Source organism: Cydia strobilella, chromosome 12 (assembly GCF_947568885.1).
Source record: "Cydia strobilella chromosome 12, ilCydStro3.1, whole genome shotgun sequence".
Classification (NCBI taxonomy): Eukaryota; Metazoa; Arthropoda; class Insecta; order Lepidoptera; family Tortricidae; genus Cydia; species Cydia strobilella.
The window spans coordinates 12,070,190-12,096,444 of record NC_086052.1 but is presented as its reverse complement, the minus strand read 5'-3'; the positions used below and the strand labels follow the sequence as shown (position 1 = coordinate 12,096,444).

Here is a 26,255-nt window from a genome sequence, read left to right as displayed (position 1 = left end):
AATCAAACATGTACTTACAGTTCTTTTGCATAATGGTGACATTGTACAATATCTATGAGTTTTAAATAGGTAAAAGATAATTCGACGCATTCTTTGCTTGCTTGTTGCTTGTTGTTGTGTTGTTTGCGTAACTTCTTTGAATAAGTTGCGTTAATTTGGCGCACAGGCGAAGTAAACATGCGTTGCGTACGGCAAGGTCACGCCGCGGCCCCACCCTGCACGGCCTCCGTTGCCCATTCAGACCGCCCGCTAGCTTCGTTTGAACGCAAATAATATTTTTGTAATATTTGTTTATGCAGTGGATGCAAGTGACACAAATTCATACATCTTATTTATCCCGCATTTCAAATTAATAAGATGTAAACTCTAATATCTTTAATATTCTTTTGTAACGGTGACAGCCTGTTACAACAAAATCATCAAATATCTTATGAAGCTATGCCTTAATAAGACACAAAATCATTTAATGGACCTATTTAAACGATTAAATTCGACCTAAGTAATTTTTTTTAACTCTAATTTTTTTTTGTGTCATTTAGAATATTATGACATAGTATCAGATTGCAGTGGACGTAATTGACACAAACTATGTTTTCACACTAAAAACACTATCCTAAATGCAACACAGTTACATGTTTTCTCTCGAATATTTTTTTCTCCAAGATAATTCAAAATAAAAAATAATTACCACAAAATAACAAATTACTAGAAAAGCAAATTATATATATGACACAAAACAAAATGTAAGATTTACATCTTAACAAAGTATTCATAAGCGAAAACAGAATTGACTTTAATATTTTTATAACCTAGGGGTCAAAATATAGCCAGCGGTACAGGTCTACAATCTACAGATCACCCCACCAACCTGTTTTACTTTTCGAACGTTCTTCTAACTGTCAAAAGCAACGTCTGTCAAGTCAATGTCATTCCTTACAATCCTTCCTTAAAATCATACGTCAAATTTCATTGGGTAACATAACACTACAAATTAGTTTATCACGAGTTTAATTTACTCTCCTAATCCAAGACTACTTTAAAAGCAATATGGTGCGGTTGTCTCCAGCTCTCTTGCGTGTGCCGGTAATAAAGTTCCGTAAGGGTGGTTTGGGACACTCGGGAACGCGCGCTGCACCCGCAGCGCCCGCGGCAGCTCCTGCACCTTCTGCGGTACGTTCAATATTAACTTCTACTTTCTAAGTTATCATATCATCTGATGATTCATGTCATCTGAATTTTAGGAACTACACCTAGCCTATATTAACCTATCTCTACTTCCGAAAAGTTTATTTTTAGCATACAATATTTTCAAACATTTCCTTTGACTAATTTGACTTTCATAAACAGGTGGACGTATACTTTAAAACAATTTTGCATAATAATATGTGAACATTATGAACCATGCATTTCATATTATCTCTTGATTTTCTTGTCTATGACTGCTAAAGGTACTTTTACAATAACCTATTTTGCCTGTTACATGTATAATTATTTGTTTATCTACCTGAAAACCTCAAAATTGGTAGTCTACAGTGATGGCTCCGGATACTTAGCATTTAATCTTTGACATGCAAGGAAATTTCCCGGAAGAGTATGACTTTCATTCTAATGGTAATATAGACTCCATAGCTCACTTTAATCTTAACATGCTATGAAAGCTCCAAAGCCTATTTATAACTGTTGACTGCAAAAATTAACATAAGACTTTTGTTACAGTCTTGTGCCTTTAGGCCGGCAGGAGCCCCAGCAGGGGCACCACAAATGAGTACCAGTGCTATTCCTGACATTGACCTTCCGGCACGCTACAGAAGAAAACCCCTCTCTCAGGAAGAGATTGACCAGATCAATGGAGGAGGCATTGTTTAGTTCACAATTTAATTATTGTTGTAGAATGTAGATTATTAGTCAATAATGATTGACAGTATTTATTTGTTATTTGTTAATTTGTCCTTTGAGTACTATCATTAGTTTAGTTATTATAATGTGGTGATTCCAAAAAAAGTAAAACTTATATTAATTGAATTTGTTTGTAACTTTTTTGTCTAAATTATTGTTGATAGTCAAGAGGTAACTAGTGTTAAATTATTATGTACTGTTGTTGATTTATTAGTTTAATATTCACGCTGAATGTTACAGGCTGATCCACCAAAGCTGGCGGCGAAAAAGTGAGCTATACAAATGACAGCTATCATTGTGTAAGTACAATTAGTACAGTCACCTGCAACAGCTGGCAGTCAGCTGCAACAATATAAATATAAATAATACTATCTATGAAGCACTCGTTTTTTTTAGCATTACAAAAAGTATAAACAATCTTTATGTGTCTTTTTATTAAAACACGCCTTTAAAAAATAGTAACTAATTACTTATGAAACCAAAAGAATGTAAATATATGTCTTTGCTATATAATTGTTACATACAAATACATACATACATCACACCTATATTCCAGAAGGGTAGGCAGAGACCACAGATTTCCACTTGCTACGATCCTGACATACCTCTTTCGCTACATATTCGCATTGATTTATTTTTCAAGTGTTTTCAATAAAAATACATGTCAAGATTGTTTACGTTTTTTCTAATGCTTAAAGAAACGAGATTCCATGCTCATTCGAGCAGTGGGGTGGGGTGCCTTAATGGATTGTACTATACACAACACAAGCACAAAAATATATCATGTACATACACAAGGCAAGGACATACTTATATCTCTGTTATTTTTGCGTGCATTGGCTAGGTGACTGTACATAAGTACACATAAACATTTGGCCATACACATACTTAATTCACTCATTCAAATAATTCACCCCAGCTGTGGTGTGTTCGACCTGTACATACAGGCATAAATAGTTTAAAATACCTCAATTATTTCAGAAAGAGAAAGAGCGCACAAAACATTTTTTGAAACCGAAAAAGGAAAGACCTTTACCATTGGCAACTATTAAAATACCTCGCGGTGTCCTGGTTCAATCAGGCAAGAAGAAAAAACTAGTATCCCTAAGTGTAACTATTGGAAAGCAAAGGAAAAATAAATAATTCAAGTTGAACATAATCATTTTATTGAAAAAATATAAAATTGTATTTATTACTGAGAATGGCATTTTTGATTAAGCACCTATGACTGTTTAGGTGTGTAATCCACATAGAGAATATAAAGAACGTACATTAAAGAAATGACTAGGAGTACTCTAATAATACCGAACGTTGAGTTTTTCGCTCGAGATGGCCCGCACCTGTGCAGCCGCCCCATCGTAGGCGCCATCGCTGTTGGCCGAGAACTTGATGACGCCAAACTTAGCGAATCTCTCTTTCCACGGAACAGTTTGTGGCAAGGTCAGCAAAGCGTCGGTTATAGCATTTTTTAAATGATCTGGAATTTAAAATCGTATTACGGCGTAATCTTGCGGCATGACCAATTCGACTTTTCTTGTTAGCATGTAAAAGCCCACTGCGGCGTACGCTCCATTCGCATGAAAATAGAAACAACGTTAGATAGACTTACGAAAAAAGTGTTTTTTCACCACACCAGCAGCTGGTAAAGGCTCTCTTGGTTGTTCAAGAACTGATGAGAAAGTTGCACTTTATCCACGTGTGTGGCAAAGTAATCAAATGCAAATGTTGAGTTGTTTCCTTAAGTTGACTGCTAGAATTGACTTTTTTTAAATGATGATTTTAAATGATAAATATTTTTTCATCACACTACACTCGCTCAGTAAATGTGGAATTACACGCAGCCTTAGCGGGAACTATAGAAAAAGCGTTTTCCCTAGGGAGTTATGAAGTTTCTAGTATTATAATCAACAGTTTTATGTCTTTATACTTCATTTTTGCATCGCAAGTGTGATGAAAAACATTGTGTATAACTCGGGGCGTAATAATGTTGCAAACTCGAGTCTATAAATCGCTCCGGCAAGCAGTCGCGATTTAACTATACTGTCGTTTGCAATATTTAACTTACGCCCCATGTTGCACAATGTACTATTAACATTCATTTTGAATTGATTTGGTTGGATTTTGTTTGATATTTTAGTCAGTATTTTCCTTGCGTTGGTGTGGTGAACATTTTTGTGTTTCACTCGGTGGCAAAATTTGTTTAACCCTCGCAACGCTCAAGATTCCACGTTCGCTTGCTCGGGTATAAATATTAGCACGAGAGTTAAACAACAACTTTGCCCCCTTGTAAAACAAATAACTACGTGCATAACTGGTGTGCGTTCCACTGTGAGCAGAAATATCTTAATAGAAATCGAATTCACCTATAAAATAACGTGTGTAGTTGCTGTACCTACGCCGCAGTGGGCTGCAGGCTGGCTGCAGGTTTTAGACTGCAACAAATGCCGGGAATGCTTGTAAACGATGTTCGTTTACAAATCAATTTAGGCCACATTTCTATGTAAGTTTTTCTATGTTTTGTTACTTAAGAATTATTACATTTTCATTCATCTAGTCATGATAATTAGTGGCATACCTGGAAGTTGCGCATTTACTACTACAGGGTATGGCGGCAGGCGTCCCAAGGTCTCGAGAGTTATGATGTCCTTCCCACCATCATGCATGAACTTTTTGGAGTAGAGCAGAGTTGTTGAATCAACGGCGGCCCATTCAGCTTGCTTCGTTAACACCATTTGGGCTGATGCCAAATGTGACCCAGATCCTGAAATGAGTATTAGGTATGTTAGCTTCTTTTACATGGATTATTTGTAAAGTTTATTAGTTGTTTATCATGAATGAGTAGGTAGGTAATACTTAGTAATGATCCGAAAAAAGAGGCATTCTCTCCTTTTTCCTTAAGAGTCTTAAGCACGAGTTTGCTGCCGCTGAGTGAGTCCTCGTTGCTGTACGCGAAGGTGCACCCGCGGAGGTCCAGCAGCGTAATTACGTTATGCGCTCTGTAAATAATCGCAAAAATCACTATTAGAGACGCTAGCGCGGGGTGTGATAACACTGTATTAGGTAGTCGACGAGTGAATTGTGGAATAATAGAAGCAATCTTTATCAGGAGCCAATGACACGGGCTGATAACATTTAACTTATCTATTTGTTTTTGGTGTCGACAAATGCCCGGAAGATTGCAAAAGTTAATTCACGATGTAGATTCCAGTAATTAATTGATGAAATATGAAACTGTGGAGGTGGGTGATGGAATACCTACCTATTAAAGATTTCCGCTGTTACACTGGTTCTACCGTGCAACGCCCTCTGAGCTGGTACCTACATCATGCAATAGCGACCTTCCTAGGAATGTGATAATGTCAGTCAAGGCTAAATCTATTTATTATCCTTGAAACGAAAGTGGGTAAGTATATGCTCTCATAACTATTTATGCTATTGGTGTACCTTCTACTTTACAAACTTCCGCACACGAGTTTATTCATAACTGCGTCTGAATTAACCACTTACTTATACCTAGTAGTAGGAAAATGAATCACTAGATAATGCTGTTGTGTATTAGTTCTTCTGAAATACCTTATGATTAAATTGATTGTACGTCATTGTGTAAATGATCAGGTAAAGACATTTTATTAATAATAGGGGATAGGTGTAATGTTATGTATTATGTTATGTATCAGTCAGTCAGTTGCGGTCCCTCTAAACTAAATGGTTAGCGCCTGGAGCGAAGCGGACATAATGCCATAATATCCCTCTTACCTACTGCTATTTAACGAGTATAAAAGCGACAATCTGTAGAGGATCATTCACTTGTTAATGATGATACAGATACAGATCTTTTATTGGTAAAAATAAAATACATTTTACAAGTCATTCAAATTCTTAAGAATAAAATAAAATTAATATTCACAATAATAAGTTGATAATTTGGAAGAAGTTACGATATGGGATCAATGATGAAGGAATTGATGACAAAACAAACGTTCCTAATATACATATACCTATTTATCTTTATCAGTGTTAGTAAGATTAATGATAGTAGCTATATATAAATAGCGCCATTGTTATTATCTATTGTCTTTTTTCTAGTTATTGTGAGAATGTAGGTATATAATAGTAGACGTAGGTTGTAGGTATGTATGCCATCTACTATTATGCTTTAATTACGTAACAATGTACTATAATTATGTAGTAAAGCATAAGCAGGAGCTTTTAGTAAAATAGATACAGTCATTGGGTACTATGTAGGTACGTACGTAGTACACTCATAAGTCAATGGATACAGTCAGCAAAAAGTAGGTATGGTTTGCACTTACCTACCACATACCTACAAGTTTATATAAAGGAGACTCTGTCCTGCAGCTGACCATTCTCCTTAGTAGGTATACAAGTTAGGACAGTTTATCGTTACAAGTATGATCAATCAGCCTTTACGCAACTTACTTATTGTCGCGTTGAATGTTATTCATCTGGTATCTGGTACGCGAACAAGGAGCACCGAGGGACAGTATTGGTATGACAATGACTTACTTCTTGTCGTGGGGTATGTGAATGATGCGATGGCGTCGTAGAAGTAGCTAAGGCTTGTTCTCAACGTGCATTTGATACGCGAACAGGGGCGTGACTTACAATCAGTGGCAGTTTGTCAGTGACTTACTTCTTGTCGCGGTGTATGATGACGTCAGAGAAGTAGCCGGGCTTGTTCTCGACGTTCATCTGGTGCGCGAACACGGGCGTGACGGACAGGAGCTGCACCGCCGACGCGACCGTCTCCCGGAGCCGCATGTACGCCGCCGCCGTCATGAACGCTATATTATCATCAATCACACGCGTCAGCTAGGGACAGGGTCTGACTCATAAATTGATGTGGGACTGGCGCAGTACGTACAATAGTGTAGGTACATGTATCTAAAATGTTATTATTTGTTTGAAGTTGAACAATACTATAATAAAAGCATAAGATCCTAATTATTTGCCCCTAAGACTCACGAACTGAGGTTGTTCAATGTGTTCATTGCTTAACGGGCATGCGAGACTTGGAATGGAAAATACCAGCCAGTATAAGTGCGCTCTCCGTTTATATATAGTTCTTATAGATTTCAAGCTCATGCTACATTGGTCGCTACAAAACTACGCTGGCCCCCGCCAGCGAACGTGTAGCACGATCGCTGTAGGGAGTGTAAGGTATCCTAACGGTAAGGCCTTTAGTGAGTTTCTTGCTTGGACTAACTACCAATAAGGCCTAATATATTTTCCCGTTTATTATGGACGTCAAGATGACAATGCTATGGGAAAAAATTGTGTATGCGCCAATTCTTGAGGTTAGGTTGCCAAATCGCACCCTGAGCTTCGCCGGGCAACCCCTATAAGTACTTAAAGACGAGGAGGGCTCACGCGGCTGTGTCACTTGCGTTTGATATGAAAGATATGGAACACGAATGTTTGGGCAAATATACGGCACTCATTTGGGAATAGGTAATTCCCAAATGAGTGCCGTATACAGGTATGTATATTGTATCGTGTTGTTTGCAATAGTTATTTGTGCAACAAGAGAGGAGTTGGTTTTTCTTGCGAGTGCTTATTTTGAGTCCCGAGAAACCGAAAGATTCTATAATTGAATCACGAGCGAAGCGAGTGATTCTAATCGTACCGTACCGTACCGAACCGAACCGTACCGTACCATACCATAAAAAAAATGTAATAAAAGTATGAACTTCATGGCCTTCACTAAATTAAAAAGCTACATTGTTTCACTCCCTGGAGTGAGGAAAGTCGCACTTTCCTCACTCCAGGGAGTGACGAAAGTAGGCTTGTTCGAGCTGCTGAGGTGAAAAGTAAATATTGAACGTAAACTGACAGGTTTATTTGTAATAACTTAATAAGAACAACCGGAACAAAAGGTTATCAATTTTGAACCCATATTATGTCTACGCCATACGCCAAAGAGATTCGTTGTTGCGCTTGTAAATTCCGCTATCTATATCAAAATTTAAGAAAACCTCATGTGTTGTGTATCGTCTTCAGGGTTTCATTTCAGTATAAAAAAATTGAGCTCATATCGGAATATACAAGTGCAGCGACGGTTCCGTTTTCCTATGTAAACTTTTTCTTATACATACAATACATGAAGTCTAAATGAGGGTAACACTCACCTATATCCACTTTATTGGTGCTGAAAGGATCCGGGCGGTCCGGAAAAGGCCCGGGACTCCGGCTTTCATACTGCAACGTTGTGTAGCAGTTCAACGCATTCTCCAGCAACTCCAAAATCAACTCGTAAAGTTGCACCGGGTGCGTGGGGCACATATAAGTCACTATACGAAGCTCTTTCTTCTCAGACATCTTGACAAGTAGTTTATCGGAATAATTTAACGCTATTAATCGAACTGGCTGCAAACAAAGCTATTTATGGGCAGTTTGGTTTGTTTATTGAAGTGAAATGCTAGTTTATTCTTATTATCGGCATCGCGGAGCGCGACAATAAACGTTCCACGCTGCAGGCACGGGCGGGCCGGTTTGTATACAGTGAACTTGTGTGTGACGTCACGCTGCACGCTGTCGATGCGTGAATTGCGTGATGCTGATGCGATACCACGCGGTACCTAATACACTCATAGAGGTTCATAGCCATCATGCGGCCATTTGATAGTAAAAAATAAGAAGTATGTGCAAAAACAGCGAGCAGTTAGTTTTTACCTACTGAGTGCTGATACCGAATTGAGCCCCGAATAAGTGATAGATTCAGTAATAGAATCACGAGCGGAGTTAGTGTTTTTAGGGTTCCGTACCAAAAAGGTACAAAAGGAACCCTTATGGTGCGACTTCGTCCTGTCTGTCTGTCTGTCTGTCTGTCACATTGCTAAATATCTCGAGAACTACTGAAGCTATCGATTTGTAATTTGGAATAGTTATAAACTTATGAACAGCTTAACACATCGGAAGCGTATTTTTTTTATTAATTATAAAAAATGCCCAATATAAAGAGGGCCGGGGCAAAAAGTCAGTCTAATTTCTACGTCGAGTGGGATATCATTTGAAAGAGCTCGAATTGAACATTACAAAACAATAGGGAAAAAAATTACTTATGAAGGAAAATGTTCAACAAAATACCACCCCCACCCTTATCTCCAGTTTACCAACGAAATTTATTACATAATAATAACATTGTCATAAATATTACAGGAGCGATATAATCACACCTCTATCATACAAACTTTTTTTATTATTATCAAAAAACATTTTCTAATTTAATTTGCAATTTAAGCCCATTTGCGTGTGTTTGTTATACTTGAAATGTCTATGAGATTACACTAGAAATACCTTCTTTCAAATAAAACAAAAATTGTTGAAAAACCAACATACATACAGGTCGCGCAAATTAGTTACCCAATTTGCCGATATATGGCGCTGTACACAATTACGCTTAGTATACTTCTGATGCTTCTGGTCAAGTCTTTCGTGATTCCATAGAGTAACTTATACGGAGTTATATCTATCTTTGGTGATTCTATTTACATGCTTACTTTTATTACTGCTGACTGGCGCAGTCACTATACGGATACGGATATTGACAATAACCCTCTATACTATCTATTCTCTTTGCCCTTGCTAAATCGCCAATCGCTCTTGGTATTTATTGGTATTTAAATATCAAGATTAATGTTAGCGCTCTCTGTAAGGATGGTATTATTGATATTCCACTTATCCAATGTGCATTGCGTCTCACTCTCTCATTAAGCAAAATGTGAGATGCAAATACACATTGGACCAAGATATTGAATAAATGGAATACCAACCTTAGCGAGATTTGGAGTTTGTTGTTTTTGAGATCAGCGCCCTCTAGTGGCGAGTAGTTGTAGATATTATCGATCGATAGATGTCACTTTTATCAAGCAGAATATAGAGTGTATAGATTTACAACAAGAAATTGTAGAAAATTATCAAAGATAGATATAACTCCGTAATAGATGTATACAGTCTAAGGAAAAAACGTGCCTCGAAAATCAAGAAAATTTGATTCTCGTTCAGAGGGCGCTACTAGCTTTGGCTTACTGTCGTATAGATGGCGTTGACGGTTTCGTTTGTTATTTAACAATTTTAACGCATATCAGTGATAGAACATGGGTCAAAATCATAAAAATAATTAATGCTAATAAAAAAAATCATTTATCCATATTTAAATACATTTTATCGTATTTTTATAAATATTTATTTTTAGTTTTAAAGTGTGTCGACAGATGGCAGTGAATTTACTGGGGTTACAAAATTTACTATGACAGTACCGCTCTAGTATAAGTTACTCTATGAAATTATTAAGGGCTCCACTTCCTACGAAACGGCATAGAGTAACTTATACTAGAGCGGTACTGTCATAGTAAATTTTGTAACCCCAGTAAATTCACTGCCATCTGTCGACACACTTTAAAACTAAAAATAAATATTTATAAAAATACGATAAAATGTATTTAATTATGGATAAATGATTTTTTTTATTAGCATTAATTATTTTTATGATTTTGACCCATGTTCTTTCACTGATATGCGTTAAAATTGTTAAATAACAAACGAAACCGTCAACGCCATCTATACGACAGTAAGCTAAAGCTAGTAGCGCCCTCTGAACGAGAATCAAATTTTCTTGATTTTCGAGGCACGTTTTTTCCTTAGACTGTATACATCTATTACGGAGTTATATCTATCTTTGGTAGAAGAAGAAGAGAACTATATGTCTTAAAATTGTTAAATATCAAACGGTGTCGCCAACGCCATCTACCCGAGTATAGGCCAAAAGTGTGGCGCCATCTATTCGAGTAACTTTTTCTTGATTTCCGAGCATAGACCTCGCATTACATAAGGGTCCTCCACACTCATGCGCGAATCACGGCGCGAAGCCGTGAACGCGAGTGTGGAGTCTAGTTCGCTAATCAGCGAAATAGACTCCACACTCGCGTTCGCGGCTTCGCGCTGCGTAGTCTGGAGCGGGCTATAGGTGAGCAATACGCAATGCGACAATATGATTGGTCGAGTAGATTTGTATTTGTAGCCGGTGGGCTATTTAGTATGGTTTATGGTGATAAACCATACTAAATTTACGGTGGGGAATAAAAAAAAATGTCAAAGGACAAACAATAAGAGCACTTTCTCTGCTACTCCTACTATATATTGACACTGCAGCTTGTACGAAAGGCTATTGTTAATAGATTAAGTTAATTGTAAGAACATTGTATTGCTGTTTTCTATGGAGCGACATGTTCACCTCGGTGACAAGTCTTAAATAGAGAAGAAAAAAAAAGACTATCCCGTTCGGTCATTTCCCCCCGCCCCTCATGACCGATCCAGTTGTACTAGATCACAGACCACTGCTAGATTTATGTTTCGAGGCATGTATTTACTTTAAGCGCCCTCCACACTCGTGCGCGAATTCGCGAACGCGAATGTGGATTCTAAAGTGTGTGCTAGACGGTCGCTGACAGTGACAAGCCTTCAGACCGTCTGACCTTGGTAATGTTTGTATGAATTTTGTTGGAAACTCTGTCTACACGGTCCGTCCAGTCCAAGGCCACGCAGTCCGAAGGGCTTGTTGGCGACCGTCTAGCAAGGCTTAATAGACGCAGGGGGAAAATAAAAAGTAAGAATCCGTTTGTCTCCGACATTGACGCTATTGACAGGTGACAGAAATGACAGAATACAGCGGCTTGCTTTAGTTGCTTTTATGGATGGCTCCATGGTTGCTTTGCTCTTTACTTATTTGTAAAAGTGCAAGCGGCATTTGCGCTCTAAATAACTGTTTGTTTCGTTTGGCTATTCCTTGCTTTGTAAAATGGGCAAAGATGAAGTTTCTGTTAAAAAACGTCGGAAATTAAACACTTCTGTTGCTACCGAAAGCTCCAAACAATCACCAGGTGATGTGTATAAGGTTAGTTAATTATACGAGATAGATACCTACTATACGAGTGAAATATAGTAGTGTTAAAAAATTATAATATTTATATTTCTTGCAGCGTGTTGTAGATTTCGAAGAAGCTGAGGCTCTTTCACGCCCCGCAGATAAGGACGCCAATCTATTTAAAAAAATATGCCAAGATATTCGGCAGCTTTTTTCTGATATAGCAGAACTGAAAGAAAAAAACTCTGACGAGGTACGTGTTTGGATAATGTTTGATTAATTCTGGTCAATAGCTTCTGCCAGGTTTAATAACGTTTTTTCTTGAATTCTTACAGGCTAAGGAAAAAATTAACTCCAAAAGGGTGGAGGCATCGCTAATGCTTGTAGCACTTAAGAAACTGAACAGATTGGAGAAAGTGCGTACTAGAGGTGGTCGCGACTCCCTCCACAAAGTGAAGCAACAGGTGGATTCCACACACTTGCAGTTACAGAACTTGCTGTATGAAGCCGACCATCTCAACAAACAAGTAACAAAATGTTTGCAGTTTAAATCTAAAGACGAAGAAATTGAACTGGTACCTGTTGATGATTTCTACAAGGAGGCACCATCTGAGGTTTCTAGACCTGTAAGTATTTTGTATCATAATAAAGGACACCTGACATCTAGTAAAAAAATTTTCAGGTGTTTAGACTTCTGAAATTGTAGCTTATAAATTCAGGCATGACTTTACTTAGGTAGATAAAATAATTTATAATGCTGAATTTATGGTTAGATAGGTATTTTTCTGTGTACAATGTGGCACATATGTAAAGCAATTAGGGTATCTGCTCGAGATTTCTCAAACTAGACAACTCGAGAATTATGACTTTATTTGAGATGAAATTACCGGAACTTGAGAATTCTCGAGTTAAAAAAATTTTTTTTTACACAAATAGGAAAAAAATAATGGTACCATTTTTATTGCAAATTAAATGATATTATTATTATTATTTGATTCTTTACATTTTATTAAAAAAAGAAAATATGTATAAGCAACAATATACATAAACGCAATATTCCACCGATAAATCGCAATTTCCTTGTTTTCCATACATCGAAACGGTTTTTAATTTAAGCAATAGCGACGTTACATGTTGACGTCACAATGTATTGCCATTTTGTTAGAAACGTTTCGTTAGTAAAGTGCGGGATCCAGACTTTGACCATCATTTTGAGACTTGCATTGTTTTAAGACAATGGGTCCCATTCAGACATTTGATCCTCAAAACAAACCTGATCAACTGATACCATTAATAAAAATTTCTGAAATATCCTACTGTTTTTTGCTTTCAAAATTTTTATTTTGGTATGTTGGAAAAAAGATTTAAATTTTTGTTCCGTATTTCTAATCATAGTGGTGCAATAAAAATGATTTTGTTTCTTTATTTTACCAAAATTTTACGGTTTATAAGACTCGAACTCAAGAAATCTCGAAACTCGAGAAACAAAATGGGTCGAGAAATCAGGAACTCTATAGCAATATAATGATGTCAACAATTTGTTAGAAGTGTAACAAATATAAAAATAGTGGTGTTTATGTTGCAGGAAGTCACTAAAAAAGATGAGCATCAATTACAACTGGCTAGACTGGAGTGGGAGCTGCGACAGCGCAGAGAGTTGGCTGGAGCCTGCAATGAGCTGGTGGCATCAAAGGAGCGTGTTGGGGCAGCCATAGCAGCTGCCCGATCCCGTTTGGATGCCCTGGGTCCTCACCTTAATGATGTCTTGAAAGCTACAAAACCTCTCCAAGAGTGTATGGCCCTTCGCCTTGATGAGAAGAGAGATGAATCTCGAGCAGCAGCTCTTCTTCCCCCTCCTTTGTTTTTGCTCTATGCCAATGCTAGTGCTTATTCTGACGCACTTGGAGTGAAAACTGTAACTGTTGGTGAGTATGGATGAAAACATTGAACTATGTACATGTTTAAGTCTCATTAGCCAAAGTGGAACATCAAATGTTATATGTTTTTTTCATATTACAGGAATTTCTGGTGATGAGGATGAAGCCAGAAGGTTAGACCAGGAGAAAAATGCTGATAATAGCTTGGTTCTGTCAAATGACTCAGACTCTGATCAAGAAAATAATGATGATGAACAGAGAGAAAAAAAGAAACGTCATCACAGAACAGCCAAAGTTTCCAAAGAAGAGAAAACTGAAGCCAAAAAGAAAGAAGTCTTGAAAAAGCATCCTTTACATGTGCAAGTTTCTGTCAAAGTGCAGGATAGTACAGCTTTGAATTTAGTGTTTTCTTATCTTCTGCACTTAAAAATTGTGGTTGTTAAGTTTACAGTGTCTCTGCCAAAACCTGTAACTGGAGTGTCTGCTGCTGATGTGCTAAATGGTCACTGTATACTTAATGAGTTGTATCCTGGAGACGCTGGACACGATTCACCTCACCCTGCTACATCATTTTTGCTAAAGGCTGCTGGAGTGTCTGAAGATTTCCACCATTTCATTTCAGAAGTGGGTCGACCATACATCTGGGCTCAGAGGATGTGTGGCTTAGATTTCATGGCTTTAGTTGTTGATGATGAGAAAAAAACAAACAAAGTTATTCAACCTTGTCCAAGCCTCAGTGTGTCTACTGTTGAAAATTTTATACTTACCTTGAGGAAACGGTTGAAATCGAGAGTAGCACTTATGAAAGAGTTGCAGGAATTGGAGTCTGGAAAAATAGTTCCAGCAAAAGGAAGCCCAGTGAGGTTATCGGGTTCTCTCACACAGTGGCAATCTGTAGGCTGGCCTGAATATAGTCAAGCACCATCTACAGCATTCTTAATATCCGAAGATCTAGTGAACAGCAATGATATGCTGTACAGGGCCATTATTACAAGGCAGTCGGCAAAGTTGATAGCTTTAGTTGTGCTAAAGAGTGATTACCCCAAATCAGCTCCTATTTTCTCATTAACATTATTCTGGAATGGGACACATCATGCAGGCATTGATGACGACATTAGAGATATTGAGCGGATTATCAACAGTGACTGGAGCTCTGAAGATAAACCCAGCCTTACCACACAAATGACAAAGCTGTTGACTTGTCTTGACATACTATTGGAAACTACAGGAACATCAGAGTTTCCACCTGATAAAGTTATGTTCCAACCTGTGCGAGGCAGGAATAGGGCAAAGCCATACAAATTCTTAAAGCAAGGAAATGGCATATTCATACAATATTAATTGATTAAGAATGATAAGAACTTACCTACTTAATTCTAGTTTACCTTAAATAATTAAGGTTAACTTTGTCTTTGATAAATTAAGTTTGATTTGATAAAATAAAAACGAAACTTAGTCGATTTTTTTATTTAAAAACTTCGCTTGGCTAGTGGGTATGAAGGAAACGCAGGGCGAGGCGAGGCTCATCCGTTTCCTCAAACTCGTCGCGTACAGTGCGCGTGGAGCGCACTCGGGAGCCTCGGGCACTCTTGGGAACTTGGGCAGTGTAGACCTGTACCGCTGGCTATATTTTGACCCCTAGGTTATAAAAATATTAAAGTCAATTCTGTTTTCGCTTATGAATACTTTGTTAAGATGTAAATCTTACATTTTGTTTTGTGTCATATATATAATTTGCTTTTCTAGTAATTTGTTATTTTGTGGTAATTATTTTTTATTTTGAATTATCTTGGAGAAAAAAATATTCGAGAGAAAACATGTAACTGTGTTGCATTTAGGATAGTGTTTTTAGTGTGAAAACATAGTTTGTGTCAATTACGTCCACTGCAATCTGATACTATGTCATAATATTCTAAATGACACAAAAAAAAATTAGAGTTAAAAAAAATTACTTAGGTCGAATTTAATCGTTTAAATAGGTCCATTAAATGATTTTGTGTCTTATTAAGGCATAGCTTCATAAGATATTTGATGATTTTGTTGTAACAGGCTGTCACCGTTACAAAAGAATATTAAAGATATTAGAGTTTACATCTTATTAATTTGAAATGCGGGATAAATAAGATGTATGAATTTGTGTCACTTGCATCCACTGCATAAACAAATATTACAAAAATATTATTTGCGTTCAAACGAAGCTAGCGGGCGGTCTGAATGGGCAACGGAGGCCGTGCAGGGTGGGGCCGCGGCGTGACCTTGCCGTACGCAACGCATGTTTACTTCGCCTGTGCGCCAAATTAACGCAACTTATTCAAAGAAGTTACGCAAACAACACAACAACAAGCAACAAGCAAGCAAAGAATGCGTCGAATTATCTTTTACCTATTTAAAACTCATAGATATTGTACAATGTCACCATTATGCAAAAGAACTGTAAGTACATGTTTGATTTGCGAGCGAGCTGGCAACATTGCGCAGGGAAATCTTAAAAATATCGCGTTTACGTGAACGCCACATACATTTGTGACAGTGATAGGGAAAAGGTACCACTAAAGTAAAATTTGGTTATTAATACCGTGACTTTCTTTCATTCTTTGATAAAAAAAATTGCTATTTATGCAACAAGTGCGGAAATCATCTTTACGCACGTGTATCATACAATGTTTTACTATGCATTGTGCGAGTAAATAAAAAAACATGTCATGGCAAATAAGTTTAATTATTAAAAGGAGTGTTTTAAATCGACACGAGTTGCAAATTACCTATTCGCACGTGTATCGTACGTTTTACAGTACATATGGCCCTTTAAACTTTCGACATATGGACGGTAAGTGCTCTTTTCCGCACTAGTGCGAGAAAGTAGCACCATATGTACTGTAAAAAAAATTGAAAACAAAAAGCACTAGTGCGGAAAAGCAGTACTTTCCGCACGATATGGCTCCGTAGGAAACGCACTTTTCGAGCACATGCATTGTAAAAAAATATATAGGACTGTATCTCCTAAACCATGCGTCGTAGCGCAAAAATAATAAAATTTTCGTTCCCCTTTATGTAACCCAAAAGTAATACATGAAAAATACAATGAAAAAAAAGAAACAAAATCTTTATAGGGCTGTATTAGCTGTATCTCCTATATCGTGCATCGTAGCGCAAAAATAATCAGATTTTCGCTCCCCTTTAAGAAGCCCCTAATTAAGATTTAAAAACGCAAAAAAGAAAAAAAAGAGGAAAAAATCTTTATAGGGCTGCATCTCCTAAACCGTGCATCGTAGCACAAAAATAATCAAATTTTCGTTCCCCTTAAGAAACCCTTAATTAAAACTTTAAAAAAAACCAGGAAAAAAACTTTATAGAGCTATTATAGCTATATATATAGATATAATATCTCCTAAACCGTGCGTGGTGGCGCAAAAATAATAAAAATTTCGTTCTCCTTTATGAAGCCCCAAAGTAATATACTAAAAACACAATAAAAAAAAAAGAAAAAAAATAACAAAAAAAACTTTATAGGGCTGTATCTCCCACACCGTGCATCGTAGCGCAAAAATAATTTAAAAAATCCCTTTAAGAAACCCCTAATTAAGATTGAAAAACGCAAAAAAGAAAAAGTGGAAAAAAAATCATTTTAGGGCTGTATCTCCTAAACCGTGCGTCGTAGCGCAAAAATAATAAAATTTTCGTTCCCCTTTACGGAACCCCAAAGTAATATACAAAAAACACAATGAAAAAAAAAACAAAAAAACTTTATAGGGCTGTATCTCCTAAACCGTGCGAGGTAGCGCAAAAAGAACAAAATTTTCGTTCCCCTTTACGGAACCCCAAAATAATATACAAAAAACACAATGAAAAAAAAAACAAAAAAAATCTTTATAGGGCTGCATCTCCTAAACCGTGCATCGTAGCACAAAAATAATCAAATTTTCGTTCCCCTTTAAGAAACCCTTAATTAAAACTTTAAAAAAAACCAGGAAAAAAAACTTTATAGAGCTATTATAGCTATATATATAGATATAATATCTCCTAAACCGTGCGTGGTGGCGCAAAAATAATAAAATTTTCGTTCCCCTTTATGCAACCCATAATTTATATTTAAAAAAAAACGCAAAATTTAAAAAAAAAATCATTATAGGGCTGTATCTCTTAAACCATGCGTCGTAGCGCAAAAATAATTAAAAAAAACCCCTTTAAGAAACCCGTAATTAATACTTAAAAAAAAAAACAAAAAAAAACAGGAAAAAAAACTTTATAGAGCTGTATCTCCTAAACCGTGCGTGGTACCGCAAAAACAATAAAATTTTCGTTCCCCTTTATGCAACCCATAATTTATATTTAAAAAAAAAACGCAAAATTTAAAAAAAAAAATCTTTATAGGGCTGTAATTCCTAAACCATGCGTCGTAGCGCAAAAATAATAAAATTTTCTTTCCCCTTTATGCAACCCATAATTTATATTTAAAAAAAAATGCAAAATTAAAAAAAAAAAACATTATAGGGCTGTATCTCTTAAACCATGCGTCGTAGCGCAAAAATAATTTAAAAAACCCCTTTAAGAAACCCGTAATTAATACTAAAAAAAAAAACAAAAAAAAAACAGGAAAAAAAGCTTTATAGAGCTGTATCTCCTAAACCGTGCGTGGTACCGCAAAAATAATAAAATTTTCGTTCCCCTTTATGAAACCCCAAAGTAATATACAAAAAACACAATGTAAAAAAGAAAAAAAGAAAAAAAAAACAATAAAAAAATCTTTATAGGGCTGTATCTCTTAAACCATGCGTCGTATCGCAAAAATAATTTAAAAAAACCCCTTTAAGAAACCCGTAATTAATACTTAAAAAAAAAACAAAAAAAAAACCAGGAAAAAAAACTTTATAGAGCTGTATCTCCTAAACCGTGCGTGGTACCGCAAAAACAATAAAATTTTCGTTCCCCTTTATGCAACCCATAATTTATATTTAAAAAAAAAACGCAAAATTTAAAAAAAAAACTTTATAGGGCTGTATCTCCTAAACCATGCGTCGTAGCGCAAAAATAATAAAATTTTCGTTCCCCTTTATGAAGCCCCAAAATAATATACAAAAACACAAGAAAAAGAAAGAAAAAAATAATAACAAAAAAACTTTATAGGGCTGTATCTCCTAAACCGTGCATCGTAGCGCAAAAATAATCAATATCCGTTCCCCTTTAAGAAGCCCCTAATTAAGATTTAAAAACGCAAAAAAGAAAAATAGAAAAAAATCATTTTAGGGCTGTATCTCCTAAACCGTGCGTCGTAGCGCAAAAATAATAAAATTTTCGTTCCCTTTTATGAAACCCCAAAGTAATAACAAAAAACGCAATGACAAAAAAAGAAAAAAAACAACAAAAAAAACTTTAGGGATGTATCTCCTAAACCGTGCATGGTAGCGAAAAATAATCAAATTTTCGTTCCCCTTAAGAAGCCCTTAATTAAGATTTAGAAACGTAAAAAAGAAAAAGAAAAAAATCTATATAGGGCTGTATCTCCTAAACCGTGCGTCGTAGCGCAAAAATAATCAACTTTTCGGTCCCCTTTATGTAACCATTAATTTATACAAAAAAAAAAACGCAAAAAAAAAGAGTTTTTTTTTTATAGGGCTTGATCTCCTAAACCATGCGTCGTAGCGCAAAAATAATTAAATTTTCGTTCCCCTTTATGAAACCCCAAAGTAATATACAAAAAACACAATGTAAAAAAGAAAAAAAGAAAAAAACAATAAAAAAAACTTTATAGGGCTGTATCTCCTAAACCGTGTGTCGTAGCGCAAAAATAATCAAATTTTCTTTCCTCTTTATTCAACCCTTAATTTATATTTAAAAAAAAACGCTTTCACTAAACTGCTGTAACTCGGAAACTTAGAATCCACAAAGGGGACTTTACTAAATTATGACACATATTAAAGCCTGACCAGTAATATATGATCATTGTCAAGAGGGCGCTGTTCATTCTCATGTATAGGGTGACAGTTCAGTATAGTATGAAAAAATATTGTATTTAATGAACATCATCATCAATGTAATTAATGTTGCTTGCCACGCTTAAACATAACAAAAATCACAATAAATTGCGTCTTAAAATAAACTTAAAAAGACTACTAAAAATCGAAACAAAAGTAATTTTTAAGTCGCTGTTGTGACATTCTCAATCAAAAGGTAGGTACCACTTTGTCGTTTACCATAAAGACGAAATTTGATTATATCTATACAAATAACCTGTCAGAGAAAGTGGTACCTTTTGATTAGGAACGTCACAAATGTTGGTCAGTATGAGGAGTGCAGCCTACAGTTTATTTTTAATTATATTTATATACCTACTACGGTAAGATTGATAAGACAATGTAATTATGCCTCCGAATGAAGTAAATACACTGTATCGCAAAACTAAGTGGCGAGACAGCTCATAATGCCATCTCTTGGTTGGTCTTAACAAGGGTAAAGGAGATAGTGTTAAGATCTCAGTCGCCAGTTGATATTGCGGCAAGTATAATAAGCACCCCACCCGCGTAGGTACCCTTCCCCGCGCACGCCCTTCTTGCTCAATTGAGTTTTATTTTGCCAGATAGTAAAAAAACCGTGGATCAAAATGACCCAAATTATGAATGATGTCTCAATGTGGTATTATAATATTGTAGACGTAAACTTAATAATATGAATTTTTTTTTGTGGCAGATACAGGGTGTTAATTAGAAAAAATGTTTTTTTAAATAAAAGCGGTGGATGAATTTGACACAGATTTGTTTGAATAACATATAACAATGTTCTGTAAAGTACAACACTTCACTTACCGACTCTAATATTTTTTTAGGCGTTTTAGGATCAATATTAGGTATTTATTAAATGCCATTATACCCGTGGATGAAAATGACACAAAATGCGTGTGTACGTCGGAAGCCACTTTGCCTTTACAGGGAAACAAAGAATTTCGTCTCGAATATTTTTTTTACAGAATGCTGATTGAAAAAAGAAATACCTAAATTTCTACCTAAGCAAATACCTAGGATGACACAAAATATTATTTTTAGGTTTAGTATATGGTCTGGAAACTATATATAAAAAATAAGCAACATTAATATTCTTATAACCTCAGAAGTTATTGGTACAGGTCTAGTGGTGAGCCGTGGCCGTGTGCAAGCCCTTTTCAAACAATCTAAGTACCTACATTTTCAGAACTTGTCCAATGTTATTTGGTTTACTTGAATTGTGTGAATAAATAAATATAATACTTATTTTCGCCATTGTAGTATACGGTGGCCAGTAATAAACGATTTACCATATTATTATAAGATAGATAAGGTAAAAAAAATCCCACTACGTAAGTTGGTGGTAATAGATAAGGGAAAAAAATCCCAGTTGTTACCACTGGTAACGAAAAAAACATTTCCCATCTCATAGAAAATGGACCAGCCAATGTATGAAACAGCCAATTTTTTTTTCGCCATTTCGGGGTTGGTCCAATAGTAAAAGTTGCTCAGTATAATTCCAAAACCTCCCTGGAAACGATAATGCACTTATTTTTTAGCCACCGTGTATATATATTCGCTTTTCAGTAGGTAAAGGAAAACATCGCGAGGAAATCGGACATATCCTAATAAGACTTAAATTTCCCGTTTTAGCCGTCGCATTGTAATATTAATTCCGTTACTCCGACTATTAATAGCAGGTTTATTTTGTTTCATACGTGTTTTCCTGATACAGTAGCGCGCATAGGTACTATTTTTTATTTATTTACTTAAACTTTACTGCACAAAATAAAAACTTAATGATCCTACAGCAGGCGAACTTATTAACATGAGACATTCTCACAGTCAACCACCTTAGTGAAAAGCAGAAAAGATTGTACTATACAAAGAGTAAAGTAAATATATGTACTATAATTAAATTTAAAATGCCTTGTTCAATCGTAGGTACTTACTTATATTTGTCATTTTCTCGTGTATATGTGATATTTGGATATGTTTTGGAGGAAACAGGAAAGGTAACAATGGCAGGAAGCTGTAATATTGTCAATCAACCAGTCAAAAAATAATATGCCAAAATCATGCTGATAAAAATAAGTGTTTATTAAAACAAAACAAAATATTTATAATACAACAGTCTTTATTCTTATTATCATAAAGCAATTAATATTATTTTAGAGGAAATACATAATCACAATTTTGGCAAATTAAAAATAAAATAATGGTTTGAGAGAATACACAGAAATCCTTTCATATAATATTTTCGAGAAACCTTCAAACATAATTTCTATCTTAACCTAAAAATGCCATATTGTTATTGGTCGATAATGAGATCTCTATAGCATTGTATCTATATCGAGATATTACTTCACGAAGTCACTTTACACGATAAGCTACAAGTCCGTAATAATCAAAACGTCATACAAGATACGTGAGTTAGGAAACAATGCTATGCTTTCTAATTTATATTTTTTTGTTTTTTATTTATTTGTATTTACCCTATTTGTGATAACCAAAAGAATTACATGCACAATTTTCTATTAAAATTCGCGTACCTCCTCAGAATTGAAGAAGCGGAAGGTTTACTCTAATGAAACTTGTACTAACATTACAAACTATGAAAAGAAACAACCGTTTATGACATAAGGTATCCAACAGCAACACACGTCTACTCTACAACTATCACTTCAAGCGATCACTAGAATTAGTCCAACGTCGAGATGTTCGCCGCATCTACGGTAATACTACGGCTCAGAAATGTACTTACTGCATATAAAAAAATATAATTCACTATTGCAATCTCTGGTAATCTTCATCACTAAAACGACTGTATACATCGATCGTTAATTGATATTTATTCACTTATTCCTTTTATACTTTGTTTTATTAATAATTTTCTCACTGCGAGTCTGTCGACAGCAAAATAAAATCACTTCTCTTTTTGCGTCGCTTACGCTTACTATTAGGGTACTATATAATAAAGGTCGCCGGTCACGTATTGCATTATGAGATCCCGGCCTCCAGCTTCACGTCCATGATCTTGCGCGGCCCCTTCAGGCAGCTCAGCCGCCTCTGCACCGCGTCGCGGTCTGTAACACATGCATCATACAATACATTATTGTCGGGATACTACTTTGAACTTGTGACTTTGAAGTATAGGTACCGGTGTCATGGAATATATCGATTTAAGGTTAAATAAACACACATAAAAATTCGGCACCGGACCGGCGCCGCCTCAACTTATCCGTTCGCTGGCAACTAGGTGTCAACTATGCCTAAGCTTGTAGCGGTGCGCGCCTGCGCGGTGGCGACTCGACCCCTCGAACATGTAGGCGCGGTAGCGGCTGGGTGCTGGGTGCTGGGTACTGGGTGCTGGGTGCTGGGTACTGGGTGCTGGGTACTGGGTGCTGGGTACTGGGTGCTGGGTGGCACAGGCACAGGCATGGCGCAGGCGGTAAGCGCGCCGACGGCGACGGCGAGACGCAAGCGCGTGGACAGTTTCAAGCTCGGTCACTGCGAGTTGTGTGAACTGTGAATGCCGTTCCAATGCCGATAAAGTGTCCGTTACGGTATGTAGTTTTCTACAAAGAATATTTAGCGGGGCGGGTTGAGGCGGTGCCGATCTTTTAGTTGTGCTACGGCGCCAATAATTATACGTACACTTGGAGAGCGTGGTGCGATGGTGCGGGTGGAGGGGGTGGCGCTGCACGAGCGAGTGCAGCAACACCTGCGCGGACATATAACGCCGCTCGCACTCCTTCATATCGCCGAACAGCTCCTCGATGGCCGCCATCTGACACTGCAAACAACATACACCAAACTGACAAAACTTGCTACACATTACTTACGATTTCATTTAGCACGTTTTTTTAATGACTGTTCTTTGATTCTTACGCGGTTGTCAGTCACATTTATGCGGATTAACACTCCGTACCGGTGTATGAACGAGACAGCGCTATGCCGTGTATGGCGATGTCACGCTTGCCAAAACGGCATGCAGGTCCTAATCCAATCTTAAGTACTGCCTTAGCTTTCTAACAGCAACAACTATTTTGTGTAACATGCGATAGTAGGTATACCATATTGGAATGCATGAAGGTTCAGCTTAGGTTGCTATTAGACCTGTCCAATGTGCATTGCGTCTCACTCTCAGACTAAGCAAAATGTGAGATGCAAATACACATTGGCCAGGTATAATACTACCCTCCAACTGTACTCGTTGTCGGTTATCGTTGGTGGCCGGTGAAACGGTATTTCGCGGTTTTGTTTAGCATAAGGCACCGAAAGTTGAAATAAAGTCAATATAACTTGAGCAAAGGTAAATATCAGAAGACATAGTTGAAACAAGTTACCAGCTCGATGGCGTGCTCGTAGAGTATTTTATCACAGACCGCGGGGGTGACGCCCGCCTCGTGGAGTCGACGCGACTCGTTCACGATCCATTTGTACTTTCCGTTCATCAGGGAGACCACTGAAACCAAACAAATTATTTCAATAAAATTTTGGCTTAACAAGGGTATTGCCACGATTTCTTAGCAGCATAAATAAGATAGTATTAAACTATGCATGCAAAGTTTTAAAAGGACTGAACGCTGTGTAAAATCACCTGATTCTCGTATTTTAGAGAGCCAAAAATGTTCATTTTAGTTGCAATTTTTTTAGGGTTCCGTGCCTAAAGTCTAAAAACGGGACCCTATTACTAAGACTACTGTCCGTCTGTCTGTCTGTCCGTCTGTCTGTCACCAGGCTGTATCTCATGAACCGTGATAGCTAGACAGTTGAAATTTTCACAGATGATGTATTCCTGTTGCCGCTATAACAACAAATACTAAAAAGTACGGAACCTTCGGTGGGCGAGTCCGACTCGCACTTGTCCGGTTTTTTTAAAAGTAGGAGTAAGTCGTAGTTTGTTAAATACTGGTATAGCGTAAAATCCATCAACCGCCGCCTGGAGTTTCGCGAGGCAGGTGCTCGGTCGAGACGTGTCCCGCCGGATCCGCGGCATGTTTCACTGTGACGCGGTCAACGTTTAGCCGAGTGGAGCCGGACGTGGACGTGGACGTGAAGTGGTAGTCAGTAGTCACAGTACCCACCGTTGCGCACTTGCGGCGTGGGCTGCAGCGTGCGCTCGCGGTAGTGCGCGGCGGCCAGGCGCAGCCCCGCCGCCAGCGCCTGCATGTGGAGCGGGTGGAGCCGGACGTGGACGTGGAGTGGTAGTCAGTAGTCACAGTACCCACCGTTGCGCACTTGCGGCGTGGGCTGCAGCGTGCGCTCGCGGTAGTGCGCGGCGGCCAGGCGCAGCCCCGCCGCCAGCGCCTGCATGTGGAGCGGGTGGAGCCGGACGTGGACGTGGAGTGGTAGTCAGTAGTCACAGTACCCACCGTTGCGCACTTGCGGCGTGGGCTGCAGCGTGCGCTCGCGGTAGTGCGCGGCGGCCAGGCGCAGCCCCGCCGCCAGCGCCTGCATGTGGAGCGGGTGGAGCCGGACGTGGACGTGGAGTGGTAGTCAGTAGTCACAGTACCCACCGTTGCGCACTTGCGGCGTGGGCTGCAGCGTGCGCTCGCGGTAGTGCGCGGCGGCCAGGCGCAGCCCCGCCGCCAGCGCCTGCATGTGGAGCGGGTGGAGCCGGACGTGGACGTGGAGTGGTAGTCAGTAGTCACAGTACCCACCGTTGCGCACTTGCGGCGTGGGCTGCAGCGTGCGCTCGCGGTAGTGCGCGGCGGCCAGGCGCAGCCCCGCCGCCAGCGCCTGCATGTGGAGCGGGTGGAGCCGGACGTGGACGTGGAGTGGTAGTCAGTAGTCACAGTACCCACCGTTGCGCACTTGCGGCGTGGGCTGCAGCGTGCGCTCGCGGTAGTGCGCGGCGGCCAGGCGCAGCCCCGCCGCCAGCGCCTGCATGTGGAGCGGGTGGAGCCGGACGTGGACGTGGAGTGGTAGTCAGTAGTCACAGTACCCACCGTTGCGCACTTGCGGCGTGGGCTGCAGCGTGCGCTCGCGGTAGTGCGCGGCGGCCAGGCGCAGCCCCGCCGCCAGCGCCTGCATGTGGAGCGGGTGGAGCCGGACGTGGACGTGGAGTGGTAGTCAGTAGTCACAGTACCCACCGTTGCGCACTTGCGGCGTGGGCTGCAGCGTGCGCTCGCGGTAGTGCGCGGCGGCCAGGCGCAGCCCCGCCGCCAGCGCCTGCATGTGGAGCGGGTGGAGCCGGACGTGGACGTGGAGTGGTAGTCAGTAGTCACAGTACCCACCGTTGCGCACTTGCGGCGTGGGCTGCAGCGTGCGCTCGCGGTAGTGCGCGGCGGCCAGGCGCAGCCCCGCCGCCAGCGCCTGCATGTGGAGCGGGTGGAGCCGGACGTGGACGTGGAGTGGTAGTCAGTAGTCACAGTACCCACCGTTGCGCACTTGCGGCGTGGGCTGCAGCGTGCGCTCGCGGTAGTGCGCGGCGGCCAGGCGCAGCCCCGCCGCCAGCGCCTGCATGTGGAGCGGGTGGAGCCGGACGTGGACGTGGAGTGGTAGTCAGTAGTCACAGTACCCACCGTTGCGCACTTGCGGCGTGGGCTGCAGCGTGCGCTCGCGGTAGTGCGCGGCGGCCAGGCGCAGCCCCGCCGCCAGCGCCTGCATGTGGAGCGG

The 26,255-nt window shown here is 38.9% G+C and overlaps 4 protein-coding genes across 5 annotated transcripts in view; 2 read left to right on the top strand and 2 right to left on the bottom strand.

Annotated features, from left to right (window-relative positions):
• Positions 1-946: 946 nt before the first annotated feature.
• On the top strand, positions 947-3,098 carry LOC134746152 (uncharacterized). Of its 2 annotated transcripts, none has more exons than XM_063680447.1 (3): positions 947-1,170; positions 1,717-1,860; positions 2,878-3,098. In XM_063680447.1, exons 1-3 carry the CDS (start codon positions 1,048-1,050, stop codon positions 3,037-3,039), a joined length of 429 nt encoding a protein of 142 aa, XP_063536517.1. In that variant the 5' UTR covers positions 947-1,047; the 3' UTR covers positions 3,040-3,098. The 2 variants fall into 2 exon arrangements, with proteins under 2 accessions (XP_063536517.1, XP_063536518.1); XM_063680448.1 differs by having other exon boundaries at positions 2,137-3,098.
• Positions 3,040-8,402, bottom strand: LOC134746150 (uncharacterized). The gene is made up of 5 exons (XM_063680446.1): positions 8,046-8,402; positions 6,551-6,701; positions 4,750-4,892; positions 4,472-4,657; positions 3,040-3,373 (listed from the first exon to the last, which is right to left on the bottom strand). The coding sequence occupies exons 1-5, from the start codon at positions 8,233-8,235 to the stop codon at positions 3,192-3,194; spliced, it is 852 nt and encodes a 283-aa protein (XP_063536516.1). The 5' UTR covers positions 8,236-8,402; the 3' UTR covers positions 3,040-3,191.
• Positions 8,403-11,596: 3,194 nt separating this feature from the next.
• On the top strand, positions 11,597-15,097 carry LOC134746180 (THO complex subunit 5 homolog). Its single transcript, XM_063680498.1, has 5 exons — positions 11,597-11,809; positions 11,895-12,032; positions 12,115-12,405; positions 13,365-13,704; positions 13,799-15,097. The coding sequence occupies exons 1-5, from the start codon at positions 11,714-11,716 to the stop codon at positions 14,995-14,997; spliced, it is 2,064 nt and encodes a 687-aa protein (XP_063536568.1). The 5' UTR covers positions 11,597-11,713; the 3' UTR covers positions 14,998-15,097.
• Positions 15,098-21,709: 6,612 nt separating this feature from the next.
• The window catches only part of LOC134746204 (serine/threonine-protein kinase unc-51), a 54,422-nt gene continuing 49,876 nt past the window's right edge, over positions 21,710-26,255 (bottom strand). Inside the window, exons 15-17 of the mRNA XM_063680530.1 lie at positions 23,981-24,099; positions 23,289-23,427; positions 21,710-22,717 (exon numbers count right to left, since the gene is read on the bottom strand). Coding sequence (XP_063536600.1) covers positions 22,632-22,717; positions 23,289-23,427; positions 23,981-24,099 — 344 coding nt within the window. The 3' untranslated portion in view covers positions 21,710-22,631. The remainder of the gene's footprint in view (positions 22,718-23,288; positions 23,428-23,980; positions 24,100-26,255) is intronic.

Coding starts and splice junctions, on each gene's coding strand:
- LOC134746152 (XM_063680447.1), top strand. CDS start 1,048: ATGGTGCGGTTGTCTCCAGCTCTCTTGCGTGTGCCGGTAATAAAGTTC. Junction 1,171..1,716: donor CAGCTCCTGCACCTTCTGCG/GTACGTTCAATA, acceptor CTTTTGTTACAG/TCTTGTGCCTTTAGGCCGGC. Junction 1,861..2,877: donor AGATCAATGGAGGAGGCATT/GTTTAGTTCACA, acceptor CAATTATTTCAG/AAAGAGAAAGAGCGCACAAA.
- LOC134746150 (XM_063680446.1), bottom strand. CDS start 8,235: ATGTCTGAGAAGAAAGAGCTTCGTATAGTGACTTATATGTGCCCCACG. Junction 6,702..8,045: donor CACCAATAAAGTGGATATAG/GTGAGTGTTACC, acceptor ATGATAATATAG/CGTTCATGACGGCGGCGGCG. Junction 4,658..4,749: donor TTTTTTCGGATCATTACTAA/GTATTACCTACC, acceptor TACTCATTTCAG/GATCTGGGTCACATTTGGCA.
- LOC134746180 (XM_063680498.1), top strand. CDS start 11,714: ATGGGCAAAGATGAAGTTTCTGTTAAAAAACGTCGGAAATTAAACACT. Junction 11,810..11,894: donor CACCAGGTGATGTGTATAAG/GTTAGTTAATTA, acceptor TATTTCTTGCAG/CGTGTTGTAGATTTCGAAGA. Junction 13,705..13,798: donor AGTGAAAACTGTAACTGTTG/GTGAGTATGGAT, acceptor TTCATATTACAG/GAATTTCTGGTGATGAGGAT.